Here is a 20,855-nt window from a genome sequence, read left to right on the forward strand (position 1 = left end):
CAGGGTTCACTGGTTTGGAAGGAAGAATGTGGCCAGCCTACTCATCTTGGGAATCAAAAGGCCCAATTATCTGTGAGACTAATTCCTTCCCTGGAGACAGTATCATAAGACCTTCAGAAAGAACCACAATCCTGCTGAGACCTAAGGCCGAAACACCAGGAACAAATATATCCTATGAAAACATGGCTTCTGTGACAGCCTCCATCCAAGAGGGGAAATCACTGATGTCTGTGACAGGCAGCACCATGCTCTAGGGCCACAGGCAAGTGAGGTCCGACAGAGCACGGAGCATTAGCCAAAGGCAGCCAAGCAAGAAAGCCAGTGGATTAAATCCTGCAAAGTAAAATCTTGTTAAGAACCTACTGATTACTACAGGGCTTGCTTAGACAATCTAAACCTCAAATATCATACAAGACGATATGCCCTGGAGGTAAGATTAAGACTGGGTATCAAGCATCCTGAGTGGAATACCAAGTAGGTGAAATCCCAATTTGAATGCAACTGGGAACCTTCTTAAAATTTCCTGGCTGGCTCTGATTTCCCTTTCCTAAACCAAATCCTCAGGCATTTTTGGGATAGTGAGAAATGGCGTGGCTTCAACTGAGTTCTCTAGGGCTGAAGTTCCTACAACCAAGAAAGAAATGAGTAGGCAGGGAATTGAGGTTTCACATCAGGTTGGAAACTCTCTAAGATGCGCGCACAAGGATTTACGAAGAAGGTGTTTAAGAGGCATCAACTACAAAAGGACATTGTAAGCAACTTGCTGTTTCTCATCATGCCAAGTGCACTCAAGGGGCTTTTGTACTTGCTGTTTCCTCTGTCTGGAGATGGTATCAGGGAGGTAAGGTCTGGGGACCACATGGGATCTTGCAGGTCATGATAAGGAGATTAGCTTCTACTCTGAAGAGGGAGGTTTGGAGGATGTGAGCAGAGACGTAACGTAATATGACTTACATGTTATTTCCCACTCAATTATTTGAGAAGCATATTATAAACCTAAAGAAAAGCAAATAATTAGGACAGTGAACATCTGTACGTTCATCATCTATTCTCCACTTGCTTACATTTCACTACATTTGCTTCATGTTTTCTTTCTTTCTGTCTTAAATATACCTGTCATTTTGCTAAATCATATGAAAATAAGTTGCAGATATCAAGACACTACCACTAAATCCCTTAGCATGCATCATCTAAGAACACATACATTTTACTATAAAATCAAGTATCACCTCTTCTAGAAGACATAATTAATTCATATCATCTATTGCGCAGTCCAGATTTAAATTTCCCTGTCTCATAATTATCTGTGGTAAGTTATATTTTCCAAAGATGGCTTCCACAATCCTCTCTCTTCTAGGACTTTGTCATTCTCATGTAAAAAGGTGGAATCTAACCTTTGAATGTGGGCAGGCTTCTGTGAAGCAGAAATGCTGCTGTGACTTCTGAAACCCAGGCGATTCTGCTGCTGCCTTTGTTGCCCTGATGCTTCATGAGCCCTAAAGCCATATGACGGCCCCGAGGCCATCCTGCTGTGAGGAAGCCCCCAGAAGCCCTTGGGGAGGGATCCCATGACAAAGCCTTGAGACACTGTGAAGAGATGCCCTGCCAGCTTGCAGCTGCTGCAGCTGCCTGGATTCCAGCTCCAGTCACCAGCTGACTGCAACCTCAAGACACTGGAGGCTAGAGACCCCCAGTCTAGCCCCTCCTGAATTCTGACCTACAGAAACCATGAAATTAATAAAATAATTAATTTTTTTAGGCCATTGTGTTTTGGGGTATTTTGCTATCCAACGGTAATCATTAGAAAAATGACTTTGTGGGAAGGTATAGCTTAAGTGGTAGAGCACATGCCTAGCATGCATGAGGTCCTGGATTCAATCCCTGGTACCTCCTCTAAAAATAAACAAACAAAAAAAACAAACAAACAAACCTAATTACCCTCCCCACAAAAAAATAAAATTAAAAAAACATAAGAAAAGAAAAATGACTTTAATATATTAAAAAAAATTCAGGATTCAATGAATGCTTAATATTTATAAATTATATTAGGTTATTACGTCTTTTGGTTTCTTTTACACTAGAATAATCCCCCTTCTCTACTTTTTAAAAACATGATACCTTTTTGGAAGAGTCTGGGATGTTTGTTTTATAGAATTTTTGGATTTGTTTCTTCATGATTAGATTCCTGTTAAAAATGTACCGTCAGAAATACAAAAAGATATTTTTAAGTTCTTTTACTTTAAAAAAAACTGTAATTAAAAAAATATAACAAGAAATCTACCCTTTTAGCAAATTTTTAAATGTAAGGTAGAGTATATGCATATTGTTGTACCACAGATCTCTAGAACTTTTGTGGCTGAAACTCTGTACCCACTGAATAGCAACTCCCCATTTTCCCTTCCCCTGGCTTCTGAAAACCACCATACTACCTTGTTTTTATGAGTTGGACTACTGTAGATACCTCACACAAGTGGAATCATGCAGTATTTGTCTTTTGGTGACTAGCTTATTTCACTTAGCATATAATGTCTTCAAGTTTCATTCACATTATAGCATATGACAAGAATTCCTTCCTTTCTAAGGCTGGCTAATATTCCATTGTACATATATACCACATTTTCTTTACTCATTCATCTGTTGACAGACATTTAAGTTGTTTTTACCTCTTGGCCATTGACAACAATGCTGCAATGAACACAGGACAGCGAATATTTCTTTGAGATCCTGTTTTTAATTCTTTTGGAAAAATAATCAGAAGTAGGATTGCTGGATCATACAGTAGTTCTATTTTTAATTTTTGAGGAAACTCCATACTGTTTTCCATAGCAGCTGTACCATTTTGCATTCTCTTATTAGGGATTGTACCACTTTGCATACCCACTAGGATATACGAGAGTATTTGTTTTCCCTCAGCTTAGTTAACAGAATATTTTATCAGCTTTTTGAACTTTCGGCAATATGATGGATAAGAAATGGTATCTCAATACATTTGTCCTTGCATTTTTCTTCCTATGAATGAAACTGACATCTTTTCATAAATTTAATGACTTTCAAAAGGATCCATCCCTCTGGATGCCATATTGGGAAAAAATGAAAGCCCAGGAATGCAAAGTCTCTTGAGTCAAGTGAATTCTGTGATTAGGTACTTCCAAGGCAACTAGATTTTCCTTCAAATTAAAGGAACAGTACACATACAGGCATAGTAAGTTAATGTACTGTCATTCATTAGGAACCTACTATGCACCAAAAATTTTGCAGTCTATCTTGATTGTAAGATAGAATAAGACATGATACTTTCTATCAAGGAATGCACAAACTATTGGATGAGAAAAATAACTGATTATAGTACTGGGGGCAAGTTATGTTAGGGTTAGGGTTGGGTGCTATGAGAACACAGAGGAGAAACTGGAGAGTTGGGGGAAGTGTTCTATAAAAAGATGATATATGAGCTCAGATTTACTGGAAGGCATTCCAACCCAAAGCAGTAGCACTTTAAGGCACAGAGCGAGATAACAGGTCCTGTTTAGGGAACTATAAATTCTTCTCTATGGGTGGAATGAAAGGTATGTATATGAGATTATTGAAAGAAGAAACCATAAAGGGTAGGAGCCAGATTTAACTTTTTTTCCAAGTGAAGGATTTTTAAAATTTATCCTCTGTGTTATATGAAGCTATAAAAGGATTAAATAAGAAATAATATAATATTGATTTCTTTAACTTAATATCTATTTTCTTAGATTTCTTAAAAATATCCATTTCAATGACTTGAGTTTATCATACTCCTGTTTTTCTTAACCATAGAATCAAAAAGACTGAATCATGCTTTCTTGTGGTATTCTAAATCTCACAGTGTCAAGTAATTATATAATACCACAGTTAGTCATGAAGAACCTTGATAGAAAAATAGGGCTGATATAGAAAGTAGGAAATAAATGAAATAAAAAATGTTGAATTTATAAGTTTAAAAATCTAATAAAAATAAATTTTAGAAATTAAAGAATAAAGTCTTATCAATTTATAAGTAATGTCAACAAGTATTGCTTTAAGATAAAAAAGTGCACAGTTAATGTTCATAGTTCTTGAAAAGTACAGTCGACATTTTCCTTTAGCTATAACTGCTTATTATGGCTTTTTAAAAAAGCACTTATTTTTTTGGTTTTTACTCAACATGGAGATGGGTTGCTTTTTTCTAGATAATTGGCCAGAGATTTTAAACCATTGGCACATTTTCCTGGTGCAGACCACTGAGTCACATTTAGAGGTAATGTGTATCACATTAAGGCCAGTTTACCCAGGAGTGCAGAGGCACCGTGGTGTAGAGGTAGAAGCCCTAAACTCAGAGTCAAGAAAGATGGGGTTCTCAGCAGAAGAACACAGGAGTGACCTTGAGCCTAAAATGAGATGATTGAGTAGATGAGTTTTGTGGTTCTTTCCAGCTTTAATTGTCTATTATTTCATGTCAGGCTAATTCACCATCACTTGTAAAAACCTGCCAAACATTTAGGGCCACTTAAAAATTTCCTGGATCCTGAATTTCACTCTTTCTTGAGAGCAGAGAATCTGCCAGAAATATACTGTTTTATTAAAACCAGCCTTGTTATTACTCACATTTGGATATGCTGTAAGTCAAGTGTTGCCCCTAAAGCATAACTATCCTGGCATTTAGTAAATCATTTAAAAAACACTTAATAACCTTTTACTAGAGTTAAAACACTGATCTACACACAATAGGAAGAACAAAAATGAAACGCACATAAATCATTCCTGCCAGATGCCCCCTCATATAGGAGAAAAGATGTATATATACCCAAATAGCCATGCAGTGAGGTAGGTGTTAGGTGATATATGAGACTTACAGATAGGGAACAACTGGAACTGAGTAAGTATTAATTCTACCCCTGATATAGCACTAAATAAATAACTACATTTATATTCTTCACTGTTAGTGTTAGATAATTCTTTATTATTGTTGTTTTTAAGTGTGTGTGTGTGTTTGTGTGCGTGTGCGCTGGTTTTAATAGTAATTGATGTTCAATGTAGACATTTTACAAAAATCAGACAAAAGAAGACAATGAAAACCATCTTTAATCCTGTGATCTAGGGCAACCATTGCTAACGTTGTGTTGCATTCCTTCTAGTTTGTTTCTATGTTCATATCTAATTTTCTAGTAACTTACTTTTTTCAGTGAACATATCTGAATATCTACCTATGTCATTAAAAATTATTAAACGATATGTTTTAAAATGTCTGAATGTATTCCACTATGGCGGGGGCATAATTTGCTCTTCTAGTACCCCCACCCCTGTTGTTGGATATTTAAGTTCATTCATTCACTTATGAAATTTTTTTTTTTAAGCACATACTACATGCCAGGAACTTTTCCTAGTCTGAGGATAAGAGAAAACAAAACACAAGATGTACATGCCATCTTGGAACTTGCATCCTAAAAGCAAGACAGATAATAAAATGATGAATGTAATGAATTGGTCCTACCTAAAAGAGCTACTTACTTGAACATTACAAGCTTCATAATTAAGCTTTAGGCCTTCTCCAGAGAGGTTCAGCTTACTCCCAAATCTCTGGAATTGGCTGAGACCATACTGGTTTTTCCCACAATATCCAGATTCAGGTGAGACTGTAGTCACAGTACCTGCCCCCTCCAAGATTTTGCTGAAAGAACAGTCCTCAGGGAGCCCACTGGCTAGTCATAGTTTAGAATGGGGATTGGAGGGACTTGTGGGGGTCCATAATCATGAACAGTCATTTCACAGCAGGCCTGACTGACACTGGCTGACTCAAAAAAGTAAGCTGGGCCAGATTTCCTTGCTGGGGAATTTGACCTGAGGCACCACAAGAGGATGAGGCCCCAAGTTAGAAATGAAGCTGAATCTTATATGGAAAATGTTTCATGCAGTCACATTGGGCCATGGGTAACGTGAATTAATGAAGGTGCAGAAGCCATAAACAAGCAGCACTTTTGAGGCAGACAAAGAGTATGGAGTGTGGAGTTAGTAGTAGAAAAACAAGATACTCAGACACATGAAAAGCATCTGTTGTGTTTGTATTAAAGCACTTAGGCAAGATCAAAATCATTTTTTGGACCCTGAATCCGCTTTAGACTCAGAAGAACCCTTCAAATCCTATGGATCCTGAGTGTTCAGCCTTCTGGAATCCCACACTCGCATTAGCTGAGGTGACTGGAGGGACTCTCCAGTCCTTCACCCAGATGAACTCCATGAAAACAAGAGTCTGTACGGAAGAGACAACTGCATGTGTGCAGAACAGTACACAACAATACATAATTCAGCTGCATCCAACTCATGATACAGGCTTTACTTATGCTTTTGATTTGAGAATCATCAGGACCCAGATTTCCTTACCTTTTAGATTTACTGTTGTTTTTATTTTTATTTTTTTGTTTTTGTACCAGGTCATTAGAAAAGTCAATTTCTCTTCCTTAATATATGACAAATAGAAACTAGGTACAAGGCATCATGTTGAGGCACTGGGATGGTTTTGGAGTTAAAAGACACATTCTCTACCACAAGAAGCAAACAGCCTAATAGCAGACCCGCACTTACAACGCAGAGTAGTAAGTATTTTGAAGAAGTCTGTAGAGGATGTGGTGGGAACACAAAGAGGTGCTTCTAAACCAGAGTAGAGATGGTTTCCTGAGAAAGGTGACCCTTAAGCTAAGTTTTAAAGGATAAATAGGAGTTACCTCTATTTTAAACTCTCAATCAAACTAGAGTTCTCTGGTCACCAAGAAAGATACTCATTCTCATTGTTTTTTTAAAAATCCTACTGCACATTTGGGCTCATTTTCAATTCTCATACCTTGATCATAGGCCCACAATTTTCATGGCAGTTTTTGGTAATCTCTGATTACCAAAATTATTTCTCCATTTTTTTCTTCTGCAGTATTTCCCAAATTTGCCTGACCATAAAAATCACCTAAAGGTCATGATAAGTATGCAGATTCCCAAAAGTGTCCACAGGAGGTTCCGACGCATTAAGTCTAGACTTAATACTCGTAATTAGGCATGCTCGGGAATTATTTTTCTACTATTCAAAATTGTTTTTGTTGATCATTTATTTTTCAATAAAAGGTTTTCTGTTATTAAAGTGTTTTCCAGGATTAGAAAATAAGCAAAGAAAGAAACATAAAATTTCCTGTTAGGAAATAACATTGTTTCCTGTTAGATAGATTTTATAGACAAGCACATATTAAGTCCTATACATGTAAATTATAGGTTTTTAAAAAATTCAGTGTGGGTTAATATCTTCTTGTGTGAATTTTGTTGTTTTATTTTTATTGTAATTCTCTCATGTGTTACTCCCAGTTCAAAACATTCATCATATTCACTGTGTTTATGATTTCTCTTTGATTAGAGAAACACAACTTAGATTTGGCTTTCAGGGAACTGGGTAGGAGGGTAGGGAGAGTATGGTGGATGGATGCTGTATCAAATTGAGAAACATAGAGACAAAAAGTATTCAATAAAACATGAGCATAAGGGAATTAGTTGCTGTTTGTATGGGGTGTTTAGCAGTTTGATGAAGGAGGTATAATATTGCTATATTGTCAGGGATTTCTCCACTTGACTTCCAAGCAAGTGTAACAAGAATATGAATCTTCTGGCAATCCACAACTCTTCTGGATTATTAAGTAAAGGAAGCACTGACTTTATTATCAAGCATGTTGGAAGAAAGCAAAGCGTTCCACAGATATCAGTCGTTAATGACTCAATACCTACAGTCTTTTTATTGAACTAGAACATAAGCAAGGACTCAGAACGTTTTGTAATTAGAAATAAGAATACTGGAGCAGGAAGGGGCCATCTTTTTTCAAGGCAATAGAAGGTATTTATGGCTCCCACAAGAGGAACAATCATGTCTAATTCAGAACTATTCCATTTGTCACACTAATTAAGTATTATCACATCTTCCTAAGATAGGTGGAACTGGAAACTCATATTAAGATGGACAGTATACTTTTACTAGTGGTTTTTTAATCTAAGTATATATGTCATAAATTTATAAGGTTCTATTTATTGAGGGCAGGAGCAGTCATTGTCAATGAGTCTTTTTTGTCATCTTCATATATTTCAGTTCTTAGTACCCCCTTACATATTATTTTATATAGGTGTGTCAAGTAGACTTTTTCTCACATTTTTCGAAGTATATATGAGGATACTTGACGCACTATAAATTGATCAAGAATACTGTTTGTAGGTGTAGTACATGATTTGTAGAAATGTTGTGCTTGTGTGTCTGTAGCTAACAGTGACTCTGGGATAGTTCTAGTAGCACTCTACCCTGGTATATCTGTAAGGTATTTCTCATTACCCTCCTGAATCAGTCAACAAACACTTCAGAGTCTGATGGGGTCTAAAATCTGATTTGGTACACTGAGACAGTGTCCACCTCTCAGGGGCAGAGTCAAATTAGCAAAGCCAGTTGAAACTTATGAATAAAGAGATGGAGAACAGGAAATTATAGAGGAACTGAAATATTAAAACATGTACAATTAGAGGGTGCTCTCCTCGTTAACAGGTTACATGGGAACTATTCACCAACTGAAAGATTTATAAAATTGCATTGCAAATTACTGTGCCAGTGAGTACAAATCTATATAATTCCTATATAAGCAAACTCTAATCAGAAAGTTGCTGGTTAAGTTTAGAATCAGAAAGAGAATTAGAAGAATTGAATTCTTCGTGGTCCCAGGCTCAGATAGTCTGATGGGCCCACCTCCCAAATGCACCTGAACCTCAAAATCTGTTAATCAAAATCTCTACATCCAACTCACATCAGAGGTGTGTAGGCTTGTGACTCTGGAAATGCTCAGTTGGAGAAGGCCAAGGTTTTCTCTCTCCTATGCAGCACTAACATTGTCTTTGTAACTCTTTGTGTTAAATTTACATGGCTGACACTTTCTTCTTTAGCAGTGAAAAATACTTTGGTAACAGTAGAACATTTTGGGAGGGAGAATTCATGGGAAACAGGCCACCACTCCTCACTCTGTTCTGCAAGACAAACATCACTAACTAATGATAGCAGTCTTCCCTTGGGCAAAACTTGAGCTGAGTCTAGAAGTGAGCTTAACCATAAATCTCTAGGGAAGTACAGCTGCTTCCCAAAATTGGAGTTGGCATATCAGGTGAAGTTGATTTGGATTCCTTGCATATTTTATGGTGTCTGACAAGATGTGTCATTTATTTTGAATATCAGTGTTTATCTGAAAATAATTACCTAATGAAAGTTTCCTGAATCAGGAAAGAACAATTTTTGTGGAGAAATTCTTTTCCCCTTTATTCCTTGTAGATCCCCTCAGTAAGACAAACAAAATTGCCAAATATGATGGATAAAGTCCTGAAAAGTAGCAAGGTCTGCTAAACATTTAAAGAGTTTGTTCAGTTAGTTTAGTCCAAATTAGTGTTCAAGATTAACATAAATAAGCTTTATTACAAGAATTTTTTTCAATTAAGAAAAGGATTTGCTTTTTAATTAGTAAAAATATAATATTTATTGTAAATCTATTGAACATGAATGATCTAATTTTGAATTTCTTCCATGTTAAATAAAACTAATTTGGTTTAGAAAGTTCTGAAACTACAATACAACCAGGAATTTGTTAAGTGCCAAAGCAGATTATTACCTGTTCATAGTCCTATTGCTCTATGATGAAAGGAAATATAAAACATCAGAATTTTACAGATTATGGAGTAAAGGAGTCTTAAAATTATTGGTGAAAATGTTAGCATATTTAAAATATTTTAACTGAATTTTCAGTTCATAATTAGGCATTGGTTTAACTCTTTTGCCTATATATTACTGGCTGAATTGAGAAAATAGAGAAAAAGAAAGCCATATGAGATAATTCCAAAGGTATCTATTCTTTGTAAAGAATAGGAAGTTAGAAGAATCAGATTATTTCTGACATATAAATCAGAATTATTTATATTTTGGAGGTATGAAGGTTGATAAACTTCCAAAAGGCCAAATGTCACACGACCTCACATTGTCCTAATTTTTGAATACATATGCTGATTTTGCCCAAAGATGAGTTACCCTTACTTCTACCTCATTTTCTAGGAACTGAGAAATAGTTATTGAATACAAGTAGATGATGAAAAATACTTTAATATTTTCCCTAAAACCTATACAATTAAGGTCAAGAGAGGGGTCTTTCAAATTTTATTCTCTTTATCCCTATCTTATCCAACTTTCATGCTGATAGAATTTTTTTCAACATTTGGAAAATTACAGTTTTTTTGTCTTGAATATTGCTAATGTCAGGGACAAATTTACTGTAAATAAACACAGCTTTACTTTTATGTCAGTGGTTTTCAGAAGGGAAATAAAAAACTCTTCTTTTCCTTATATATCTTACTTCGATCAATTCTTTCTCTATACAACTTCATAATACTTGCCTCAAGCAGGAATAAGTACAAATGGTTCATTTTGGGGCTGGCACATTGGTATCGGAAGGAGGAACAGTGGCCCATTAAAACAGTCTGCTCTGTCCTAGCCTAAGGACCCAGCAAGACAAGAGCTAATGTGAATGTACCAACAATTACCATATTTGCTTACCCAATTCCTCTCCCATTTTGTGTCTACTTTTAGTTTAAATAGGAAAAAAAAAAAATAGAGGTAATGGTTACCTAAATGGAAAAAACCCCAAAAAACTAGTCCCATTGAGGATAAGAGAGTTTTATAGTTTATATTTAAATATAGATTTATAGTAAAATCTTACTCTGCATAAAAGCAGGAATCTCTGATTTTGATCACTTTACATGCAGAAGAGTGTTTGCTGGAGCACTTCCTTGGCTCTGCTGTAAGTTCTTATGTCATTACCACCTGTAGAATTAGTTTGCCCCCATTTCTAGATGTGGTTCCACTTAGTTTTTACTGCCGTCTTAGAACTGAGACTTCATATTGATTTGGCTGATAACTACCAAAACCCTGGCCTCTTTGTCATCTGCCCTGTCATTCTTCATTATTTATTTGGAAAATAACTCAAAGTACTTACTGGGTTGAGGACCACAGTGAAGAAAAGTTCACCTCCTTGGATACTCTTATCCAGCTCTTTTGGACCTCCTGGATATTCTTTGTAGAAAATTGTGTGAGTGAAAAGCCCACAGGTTTGTCTTGGAAGAACCTAAAAGAATGAACAAGTAAGGAAAAAGTTCCTTTCAACCAACTAATAAGTTGAAACTTAGCTTCTTTTTTTTTTTTTTTTTCTCATGGAAGATTATGACAAGCTGCTATCATTATTCAACTCTTAACGAATATCCCGAAAATCTTTCAGAATCTGGGAAGGTGGGGCTGACATCAGTATAGCTGGAATATTGAAGATTGAGTTGAAGAAATATGTTAAAACTAAAAAGGACGTTGAATTATTTTAGCCATTTATCTATTTTAAACCTCCAAGTCAGTACTTCTGTTATGAAGTCTCGTATGTTCCAGAATCTTAAGAAATAAAACAAAAGGGAAGTAAAAAGGAGACTTTAAAAATATTGGAATTGCCTATGTTACACTGTAATTCTAATAGGCAAAAATTTTAAGGATGTCACTTCTATCAAGTTCTACATGTGCATTAGAAAATGAAGTCAATTATTAACCTAATGTGATTCTTAGGAAATGGCATTTTAAATTAGAACAAATATTTGCGACACAAATCATAGTTTCTGCTCTAGTCTGAAAGAACTACTGCAGGCTGTAGTAATTGCCCTAAATTCTAAGTCTGAAGCATGCCAGTTCCAGAAGTATGAAAGACATTATGCATTTGATTAGTAATTTTTATAAAGAGTCACAAACAAAATGATAAAAGATCACTTTGTAAAAAGACTTCTCTTCATCCTTTGTATGTGAAAGCCATTATTTGCTTCAATTATCCATATTTGTGATAAGGACATTTTTTCAAATTCTTACAGCTTTCCTGGTTAAATATCAGTACAATTATAAAAGAAGGTGTGAACAAAAGCTGTGCAAGATGGTCCACTCTCGAGCTAGATTTTATAGAATGATTTCTTTAAGATATGCACTTGTCATTATATACTTGAAGTAGCAGAAAATTAATGAGTATACTTTGGAGAGATACAAGTTTTACAGAACCTTACCCAGGTGGGTCTTCTGCTTATTATCCTGAGCAAATTGATCTTCATGTTTTCGGTCTTGATTTTAAAGCATATTTGGTTCAGTAAGTGCTTTAGAAATAGTACCTGTATTGGACTCCTCATGCCTTGTGACCCTCTATACATATACTAGTTCTTTTTCTTTTATTTGAATATATATTATAATAAATTTCAATCTAGTCCTTGGAAAAATTTCCTAGAAAACATACTTCTCAGCTCAATCAGTACATTATATATATTGCTGTGTAATTCAAAACTTTATATATCCTATTTATTTTGGTAAACTGACTAAAGTTATACCTCTAGAAGCTATTTTATCTTGATGAAATAGTTAAAACAACTTCAGTTTAATTGCAGACTATTAGCTCTGATGATGTTTACATTTTAAAGCACTACACAGTTTCATAGTGTTATGCACAAAATCAATGACAAAAAAGAATAAAGTGCAAAGGTATCCTAGCTGAATCAAATATATTCCTTAACAATTCATGGAAATGTAATTTTCTAAATTAAATTTTATATAGCACTTACTCATTTATTTAACAAATACTTTTTCTAAACTCTATGCAAGTCCATGTGGGAGAACACAAAGATATATCCTTTCTATTTTTGAAGGAGTTAAGGTATGTTAGGGTAAAGAGAAATATGTCAAAGCCACATAATGAGATGCCCACATGTAATTAAATGCCAAGTTTACATTCTGAAAGTACGTGATTCTGAATTGCTTTTAAGATTCCATCTGAGTATTCATGCTTGAAAAACTATGGCAACATACAGAGCCATCTTTGGGATTTGATTGCCTAGATGATTCTATGCAAAAGAGAGAGAGAAATGAAAAGAAATGTGAGTTTTGTGTACTTCTCAAATTATTTTTGAGGGAAGAGAAAGTGCCAGGCTGCACCCTGCAACTCTGGGGAGGATCACCCTTGCGGAGAGGGTGAGAGTCACTGTGAGCCCTAGGATGGTCAGTGGACCACCAAAGGAAGCTGAGGAGATAATCTGAGTGTAAGAGGGTCATGCCCATTGCCTTGCTCCCTACACACAATGCTACAGGACACCAAACATGTTCCTTGAAACAGCTCTCCTGTGTAGAGAAGGAATAGGAGGGTTTTAGGCATTCTGTTGGGAACTGCCTTCTAGAATTGTTTCTGGGAGTGTAACACTATCATATTCAAACTCTGGGCCATTGATGAGCCCCTGGAAGCCTTATAGCTGCTGACAATAACTAGGAGATGGTTATGAAAGCCATAGCCAACAAGAATCTTGGCCAATGGGACTTCAAGCCAATATCCTGTTACCTAAGGCCTAAATCTGGGATAACTGCCAATAAATGTCCCCAGTAAAGATCACGTAGGAGGCTGCCAGCAGGATTAATGGGAGTCTCTATCAATAGGCATCTCTGTTAGAAAGAGTAAGCAGATAATCAGGATCTGTAGTTTAACTGCGTAAAGGTCTCTGGCTCTCTCCACAGTCACATTTAACAACCAGCGGGTAGGATAGAGAGTGCTGGTTTTCCATCAGTTCCTTATTGAGTGAGGATAAAACTTACCCAGTAGACAATGCACTAGGACAGAAGCCTCAGAGACTCTGGTTAGGGCGCAAACACCTTGAAATCTTGTAAGTTTTTATGTTCCTAATGTTACAAGATGATCTGTTACAGGAATTGGGAGGAGATCAGTGTAGGCCTGACTTAGGTACTGAGCTGCTATACATATGCCAAGGTGCTTTACAGTAAATTCTGTAAGTTATGGGACTTGACATTGAGGAACAAAGGGAATAGGAATAGGTAGAGAGTGGTCAGAAAGTCTTTCAAGGTGGAAAGAATGACAAAGTCCTGGACACAGCAATGTTGTTGTGGACCTCTGTGGCTGGAGTGAATCTGTGTGAGCTATAGGAAAATAAGAAATAGAAAGATAGACTTAGTTTAAATTGTTTTCAGGTCCCTGAAGAGCTTTTAAAGGGTATGGAAAGAACTAGAAGGAATGAGGTTAGGAAGGCCAAGATGAAGGCAGCATTTTAGAAGGATTAAAAGGTTGGCACTGTGTACACGATGGACTGCAGTGAGGGGTGGGGAGACGCTGCAAAGTCAGAACACAGTCTACACATGGAAGTCAGGGCAGTAAATTAGGCTGTGGGAAAGGAAGGAAATAAAATCTGTATTATAAAGGAATTATTAATGGACTGTACAGACTGATCGGAAGGATCCAGTCAGTGTGATGTTCAAATGGCAGAGCTGAATTAGGGACAGTAAGATGGCGTAAGCTGGTGGAAAGGGAAGATAGTAAGTTTCATTCAAGGCATTATGAGTTTGATTTGTGAATAGATCATAAAAAAGCACAGTTTCCCTCCTCTCATACAATAGAATATGGGTGTGATCCAGGTAAGGTTCACTCCTCAGTTCCCTGCTCTTTTTTCTTGGCAGTCTGTCCCCAGGAGGGCATATTGGCTATTGTCCTCTCAACTTACAGCTCTACTTGGATGACTCCAAGCCCTGTCCTCTCTCTCTAACTGCACAACCAACTGCCTGCTGAACATCCCCCACTTGGAAATTCTCATCCAAGGGCTCACAAAGCCATAAGAGTTTCCATGGATTGTTGCACAAAAGAAACCACAGGGACAGTTCCATCAAAGCAGGAACTCTGTTAGAGCCCCTATTACTGCAAGATTCATGCATTTACGTACAGGTTAAACATGTTTTCAGGAGAGACCAAAATAAACGTATCTCATGTGACATATCCAAGCAAGTCCCCTGGCAGTACAAGAAGAAACAGAAATAAAAGAGAATACCATTCAATAAAGTCCTTGAAGACTTAAGTTTACTGTTCTACTATGACTGCATGTGATTTAAAAATGGCAGGCAAGTATTGGTCTGCTTTTACATTATAATACAACCCAGGTCAAAAAGACTGGCAGCTGGAGGCACAGTGAGTTCATTTTCAGTAAAGGGGAATGGCAGACTGCGATGAAATGTGGCCATTATGTCCACATTGAGCATTTACAACAGGTTTTATTGAGGGGAAAGTTAAGATGGAAGTTGATCCAAGTTAAATGTCATTATCCAATCTGGAATTTTTGCAGATCTAGGAAAACTGTCTGAAAAGAAATCAGTTACACCTAATTTTAAGAGTAGACATCTGTTCAAACACAGTTTGACAAAGTTATAGGGCCTGAACATGTAGTGTTCTGCATGGCGCTCCTTCCCCGTGCGGCTAAATCAGAAGGCCCACTCCTAACTTCACCAGTTCTCTTTGGATTTTCTGAGTTGGGGAAAAGTGGGATTTAATTACTTACTTTGCGAGGTCTCACAAAGTATTAGGGAATAATATATCTTGACACTATACATTTGTCACCAGTGTAGAAACACAACACAAAATAGAGAAGCTTTGGAGAGAATTTGACAGTGTATATAAATGACTTAATTAACACCCCCTCTCATTTGTACTCTGTATTCTGATCTGTTAATGATTATGGAGGACATGTGGCTTCTTGCTGTAAATAGCTGAGTTTCTTTTTGGTCTGACATGATAAAGGGAAGGACATGGTTTGGCTTGTAAAAGAGTGGCACAGTTAATACAGAGAGAGATGGAGTTAGTTTTACTTGCTGAATAACCTTTTCAAGAAATGATGGCTTCTATAAATTATCCGCAACTTAGATGTAATGTTTCCTTAGTATTTTGATATCAGTGTCTGCTTTATAGCAGTAGTGTCAGTAAAAAACATTTTAAAGTTATATTTGAAGAACTGAAAAGAAGCTCCTTTAATTAAAACATCCTTTGCTTAGATAAAAATATGTTTCCTGCTTGTATGGAGCTTTTCTTAATGCTGGGGACTGAGGCACTGGGGATTGAATCCAGGTCCTTGTGCATGCTAAGCATGTGCTCTACCACTGAGCTATACCCAGCCCCCTATTATGCTTTTGATATTTTGCTCTTCTCTTTTGTTCTTTCTTCCAATGAAGAGTATAAATCTGGCAGAATTAGTTGTACCTTATGCAAACCAGGGGAAGCTTACCATAATGTTTTTGTGGATGAAGCCCCTCCGGTATCTGGCTGGTTTCAGGTGTGGATATTCTTCAGTGCTGGTGATTCTAATATTCCAAACCTTCTTCCAGGCCTCGTATAGCTGAACATGCACAGGGTAGACACCTGAATGGTGAGGGGCCACTGCGTAACCCATGTCAGTAGGAATGCCGTGCTCCTAAGACCAAGCAAGTGTTAGTTAGAATGTGGTAAGATTTTTTTTTAACTTATGATGATAGTTTTATTATAGCAAAAAGATACAAATTAGAACCAGCCAAAGGAAGATACACATAGGGCAAGATCTGGAAAGTCCCATAGGTGAAGCTTCTTTTTGTCCTCTCTCCCTGGAGTCCAGATATTACCTCCTCCTGGCTACACATAAGGTGTGACAATACTCAAAAAGACAATTGTCGACTATACATCAATAAAAAAACAACAAACAAAATAAGACAATTGTCAACTAGGTAGCTCACCTGAGCGTCAGTGTCTTGAATTTTTATTGAGGCTTCATTACAGAACCATGATTAGTTGAATTGTTGCCCATATGGTTGAACTCAATTTCCAGCCTCCTTCCCCAGAGGTTAGGTTGATGTCACTTTGCCTAAAGCACTAATCTTTTAGTCTTTTAAAAATTGAAATATACTCAGTTTACAATATTGTGTTAATTTCTGCTGTGTAGCATAGTGAGTCAGTTTATCTATCTATCTATCTATCTATCTGGTAAAATTAATGTGATAAATATTAAGACCTCTAGACTTGGTGAAGCTGGATAGCCATTCCACCAGTCTTGCTGGTGATACATTTATTGTTTTAGAAGTGGTGGGAAGGACTAGTGATTTTAATGAATAATGTGAAAGAGGCTGCATTCAGTGCATCTTGTCCCAGCCACCTGTTTTTCTAGTCTCTCAATTTCGGTTAAGTTAAATGGCAAACGCTTGCTACAAACAGCACTCAGCACTTATAAAACTAATATTTATTAGAGGGGCAGAACTCATTCTGAATTCGTTAGACTTGCTAACAGGATTTTATTTTGCCTGTAGCCCAGTTTCTACCAAGTTTGTCGCATTTCTGTTGGTCCCTCAGCTAGGGGGCCAGTAAGAGACAATGTACCCTGTCTCGATAGGAGCACACACTTTTGATTAAGAAATGTGGTCAAATGTTATAGAACAAATTTATTTGAAGTCAAAGCCCTAGTTACAGTGAAAGTAGAAGGTATTGAAAGAGCCAAACAATCTGGAAATTTAGTTGATTTGAAGTCCAGCAGCTTTAACACATAAAATGAGTCTAATTTAAAAAAATAGTTTCAAAATTACACACACACACACACACACACACACACACACACACACACACACACACTACTTTCTTCTGTTTACTTGGTCCTAATCAGGGCTGGAAATTCCAAAAATAAAATCTCTGGACAATTTTGGAGGGAGCTTGGGACAACTTTGTATAATTGTAATCATTTCTCTTCGTTTGAGATGGTCCATTAATCCTGATAGTCTGTTTGCAGAAAAGATGAACTATCTTTTATTAAAAGAACACTCATGGCTTCAGTAGTAGACGTGCATTTTTTCCTCCTGAATGATACTTTATTTTTCTATCTGTATTTTTCAATTGCTTTATAGTCTTCGAAATTTCCACCCAAACAGACTTCCTTTGAAATACTCATGGTTTTTCTTCATGCCAAAGTGCAATTTCACATACAGAGAACCATAGTAATGGGCTGCTAAATGCCTGAATTGTAGAAATATGCTACAGATGGATATGGAAGAAGTGGAGAAGGCATGGCTTTGTTTTTCAGTGTAACTAATGACAGGAGCTGAAGGACATATATGAGCACCTGAACACAGGAGGAAAATGGGTTGCCAATGGTTTGCCATTACCTAAGTGACTGTCAGACTCCTTCTATATGGCATAAGAGGCTCTCAAAATTTGACTTCAACCTACCTAACATAGCTTATCTCCTATCAGTGTTCATCTTCCCCACCCCCAATGATTCCCTTCACAGCTTTGCTGTCCATTGTGTACGTTGTCTACCCAGTTGGAATGCCCCTTTCGTCTTGTGAACTCTTCATCTTTCAAAACTCAGTTCAGTCAGCTGGAGTTGAGGATGCTGGAAAGGGAGCTGCTGTGGTGGTATTACAGGTAGAGTGGATTATACCTGTGTTTCTGAAGGATGAGAGGAGCATTTCATGTTCTTCATTTTATTTGCATCTTTGTAGAAATGACCACAACTAGGCAGTTATTGCTATATCATTTAGAATTTTGCTATAAAGTCAATGGAAATATCTCATTGCTTTTCCCCCTTTGTTTTTAGAAACTCAAACTAAAGCAAATTACTTAACAACACATACTTTCTGTGAGAAAAGTCAGTGAAGTATTTATCGGAAGTGGTTTAAGAATAGGGGTGCAGTGATAATGGACCAATTGAAAGAAAACGAATTTCAATCACAGAAATTTAGAGAAAAATAATGAACAATTGCAGGTTAATAGTTTTTAAAAGGGTAAAGGATGAAGCCAGGATGAAATTCACAGTAACAGGAACTACATTATAAAAGTCAAGTATCTCCAAGTTTGTGAGGAATTGTGCTGGTAGAAAGCTCAAGGTAGTTTTGAATGCCTGTTAGTGGTCACCTATGTCTTCAGAACACCGTGTAAGAAAAGGACGGTTCAGCACAGCAGACACATTTCCCTTATTTTGAAATATTCCCAAATATTTGCAAACCAACATATATCCAATTTTTGTTTTTATTTTTAGCTTTTAATACTAAAGAAATACTGAGATTTTTTAGTCTCCTCTTTTATTCACGTATGGGCACAGTGTGACCCAGTGGCAGAAAAACCCTGCTTCTGGAGTTAAACCTATCTGGCCATTTCAGTCTTGCATTTACCACCTGTGTGGCTTTGGAGAATGATTTATGACCTCTAAGCCTCATGTCATGGTCTCTCAAATGCTAGTCATATGAGTACTTACCTCCAAGGTGTTCAGAGGAAATTAAATCATATAATACATGGAAAGCATTGAATGCAGTTCCTGAAACATAATACACATTCAGTGGATGTTGTTTCTTATTGTTGTCATCACTGCCCTGCTTCCATTTTAAAATAAGCTATGATTCTACTTAAGTCAACTATAATGTGGAAGTTATGAAAATACTGGGCCATTCTTTTTTTTTTTTCAGCAGAGTTTCTGTGACTTCTGTCCCACTGTCCCTTCTCGGGCTTGCGTTCCCCTGATCTGTCTAAATACTCTGAACCAATGCCGTGTGGCTCTGGCCTGTGAATCACTGAGAGTTACAGTTAGTAGATAAAGGCAACAGAAATTGACCCCCAAATTTGCATTCAGTACCAGCGAGAACACCTGAAATCTTACTGCATAGAAAAGTTTGGGCTAAGACTGCAGCTAGTATGTTCTGTAAGGCAGACTATTATGTTTTAGAAGATTTAGTCATAATGCTAAATTCTTGACTGATTATTCTCTTCCAGATCTTTTAACTTGCAATTAACATTATCATTTTGTAATCTGGGGCAGAAAGTCTAAAATCGTAGACATTTCAGCCTAAAAAGCTAATTCTCTTTATCCTTTTCATTAATCCTTGATTGAAAGTAACATCTCAGATCTAGGAATTTTGTAATCTGTCAAGATTTCCATAGTAGAGGACATACACTGAAAAAACTGGTGAATATGGCTATGTTACTATAAAATGTATATGAAGTATTTAGAACATAAGTGGGATTGATTAGTCTCACAATTGAACTCGTCCTCCCCACCTCTCAGCTCTACCAGAAATGCTCCCTGCCCCAGTGTTCCTCTGTGTCACTAAGTGACACGATCAATTATCAACCAACTAGTTGCTGTGTCAAAAATAGAGGCTATTCTTGACACCTGTTTCTTCATTCGCTCATAAATCTAGTTCATTATCTTGCCCTATCATTAAAACTCTAGTATAAACCTTAAATCTATCCACTTTTCTCCAGTTCTGTCATCATCATCATCACGCTAATTCAATCTACCACTTTGTTCCCTGGCTCCTAACTCTTCCACCCATCTCCTATCTTGCCAGCTTCCAATCCACTGTCTACATAGCAGCCAAAGTAATACTCAAAAGACTCAGATATGACCATGGGACTTCCTACTCAGAATCCTTCTGTGGTTTCCCTTTGCACTTAAGAGAAAATACGGAATCCTTAGGATGGTCACGGGCCTTACCTGGTAGGACCTTGCTTCACTTTCTTGCCTCATTTTGCACCACTTCCACCCTTCATTGTAGTCTAGTCACATTAATCTTTGCCTAAAACTCACCAAGCAGTTTCCTACCTCAGGATCCACCCATATGTGGTTTTCCCAGACTGGAATTTCCCTCCTTCAGCTCTTCACCTAGATAAATGATACCTCTTTTAGGTAATTAATTCTGTCATATCTTCATAGAAGCCTCCACTGACAAGTTATAATCTATATAAAGTCCACATTAAGACTTGTTTTAGTAGCATTCATCTGGTTTTCACAGTACACAACATAGCTTGTCAATATTGCTTCATGTAATGACTTCTCAATGTTTCTCTTTCTCATTAACCAATAAGCTCCATGAGTTCTGGGTTCTGTTTTATCCACAGCTGTATGCCCAGTGTCTTGCCAGCAGCAAGCACTCAACAAATATTAGTGAACAAGTGTGTAATATTAGTGAAATATTA

General features: G+C 36.9%; 1 protein-coding gene and 1 long non-coding RNA gene across 3 annotated transcripts in view; one reads left to right on the forward strand and one right to left on the reverse strand.

Moving 5' to 3' along the window:
- Positions 1 to 20,855, forward strand: part of LOC105093636 (uncharacterized) — a 697,614-nt gene that overhangs the window by 69,124 nt on the left and 607,635 nt on the right. The window lies entirely within an intron of this gene.
- The window catches only part of LOC105093638 (N-deacetylase and N-sulfotransferase 3), a 131,676-nt gene that overhangs the window by 50,422 nt on the left and 60,399 nt on the right, over positions 1 to 20,855 (reverse strand). Inside the window, exons 4-5 of the mRNA XM_031466854.2 lie at positions 16,153 to 16,338; positions 11,037 to 11,165 (exon numbers count right to left, since the gene is read on the reverse strand). Coding sequence (XP_031322714.2) covers positions 11,037 to 11,165; positions 16,153 to 16,338 — 315 coding nt within the window. The remainder of the gene's footprint in view (positions 1 to 11,036; positions 11,166 to 16,152; positions 16,339 to 20,855) is intronic.

Source organism: Camelus dromedarius, chromosome 1, assembly GCF_036321535.1.
Source record: "Camelus dromedarius isolate mCamDro1 chromosome 1, mCamDro1.pat, whole genome shotgun sequence".
Taxonomy (NCBI): Eukaryota; Metazoa; Chordata; class Mammalia; order Artiodactyla; family Camelidae; genus Camelus; species Camelus dromedarius.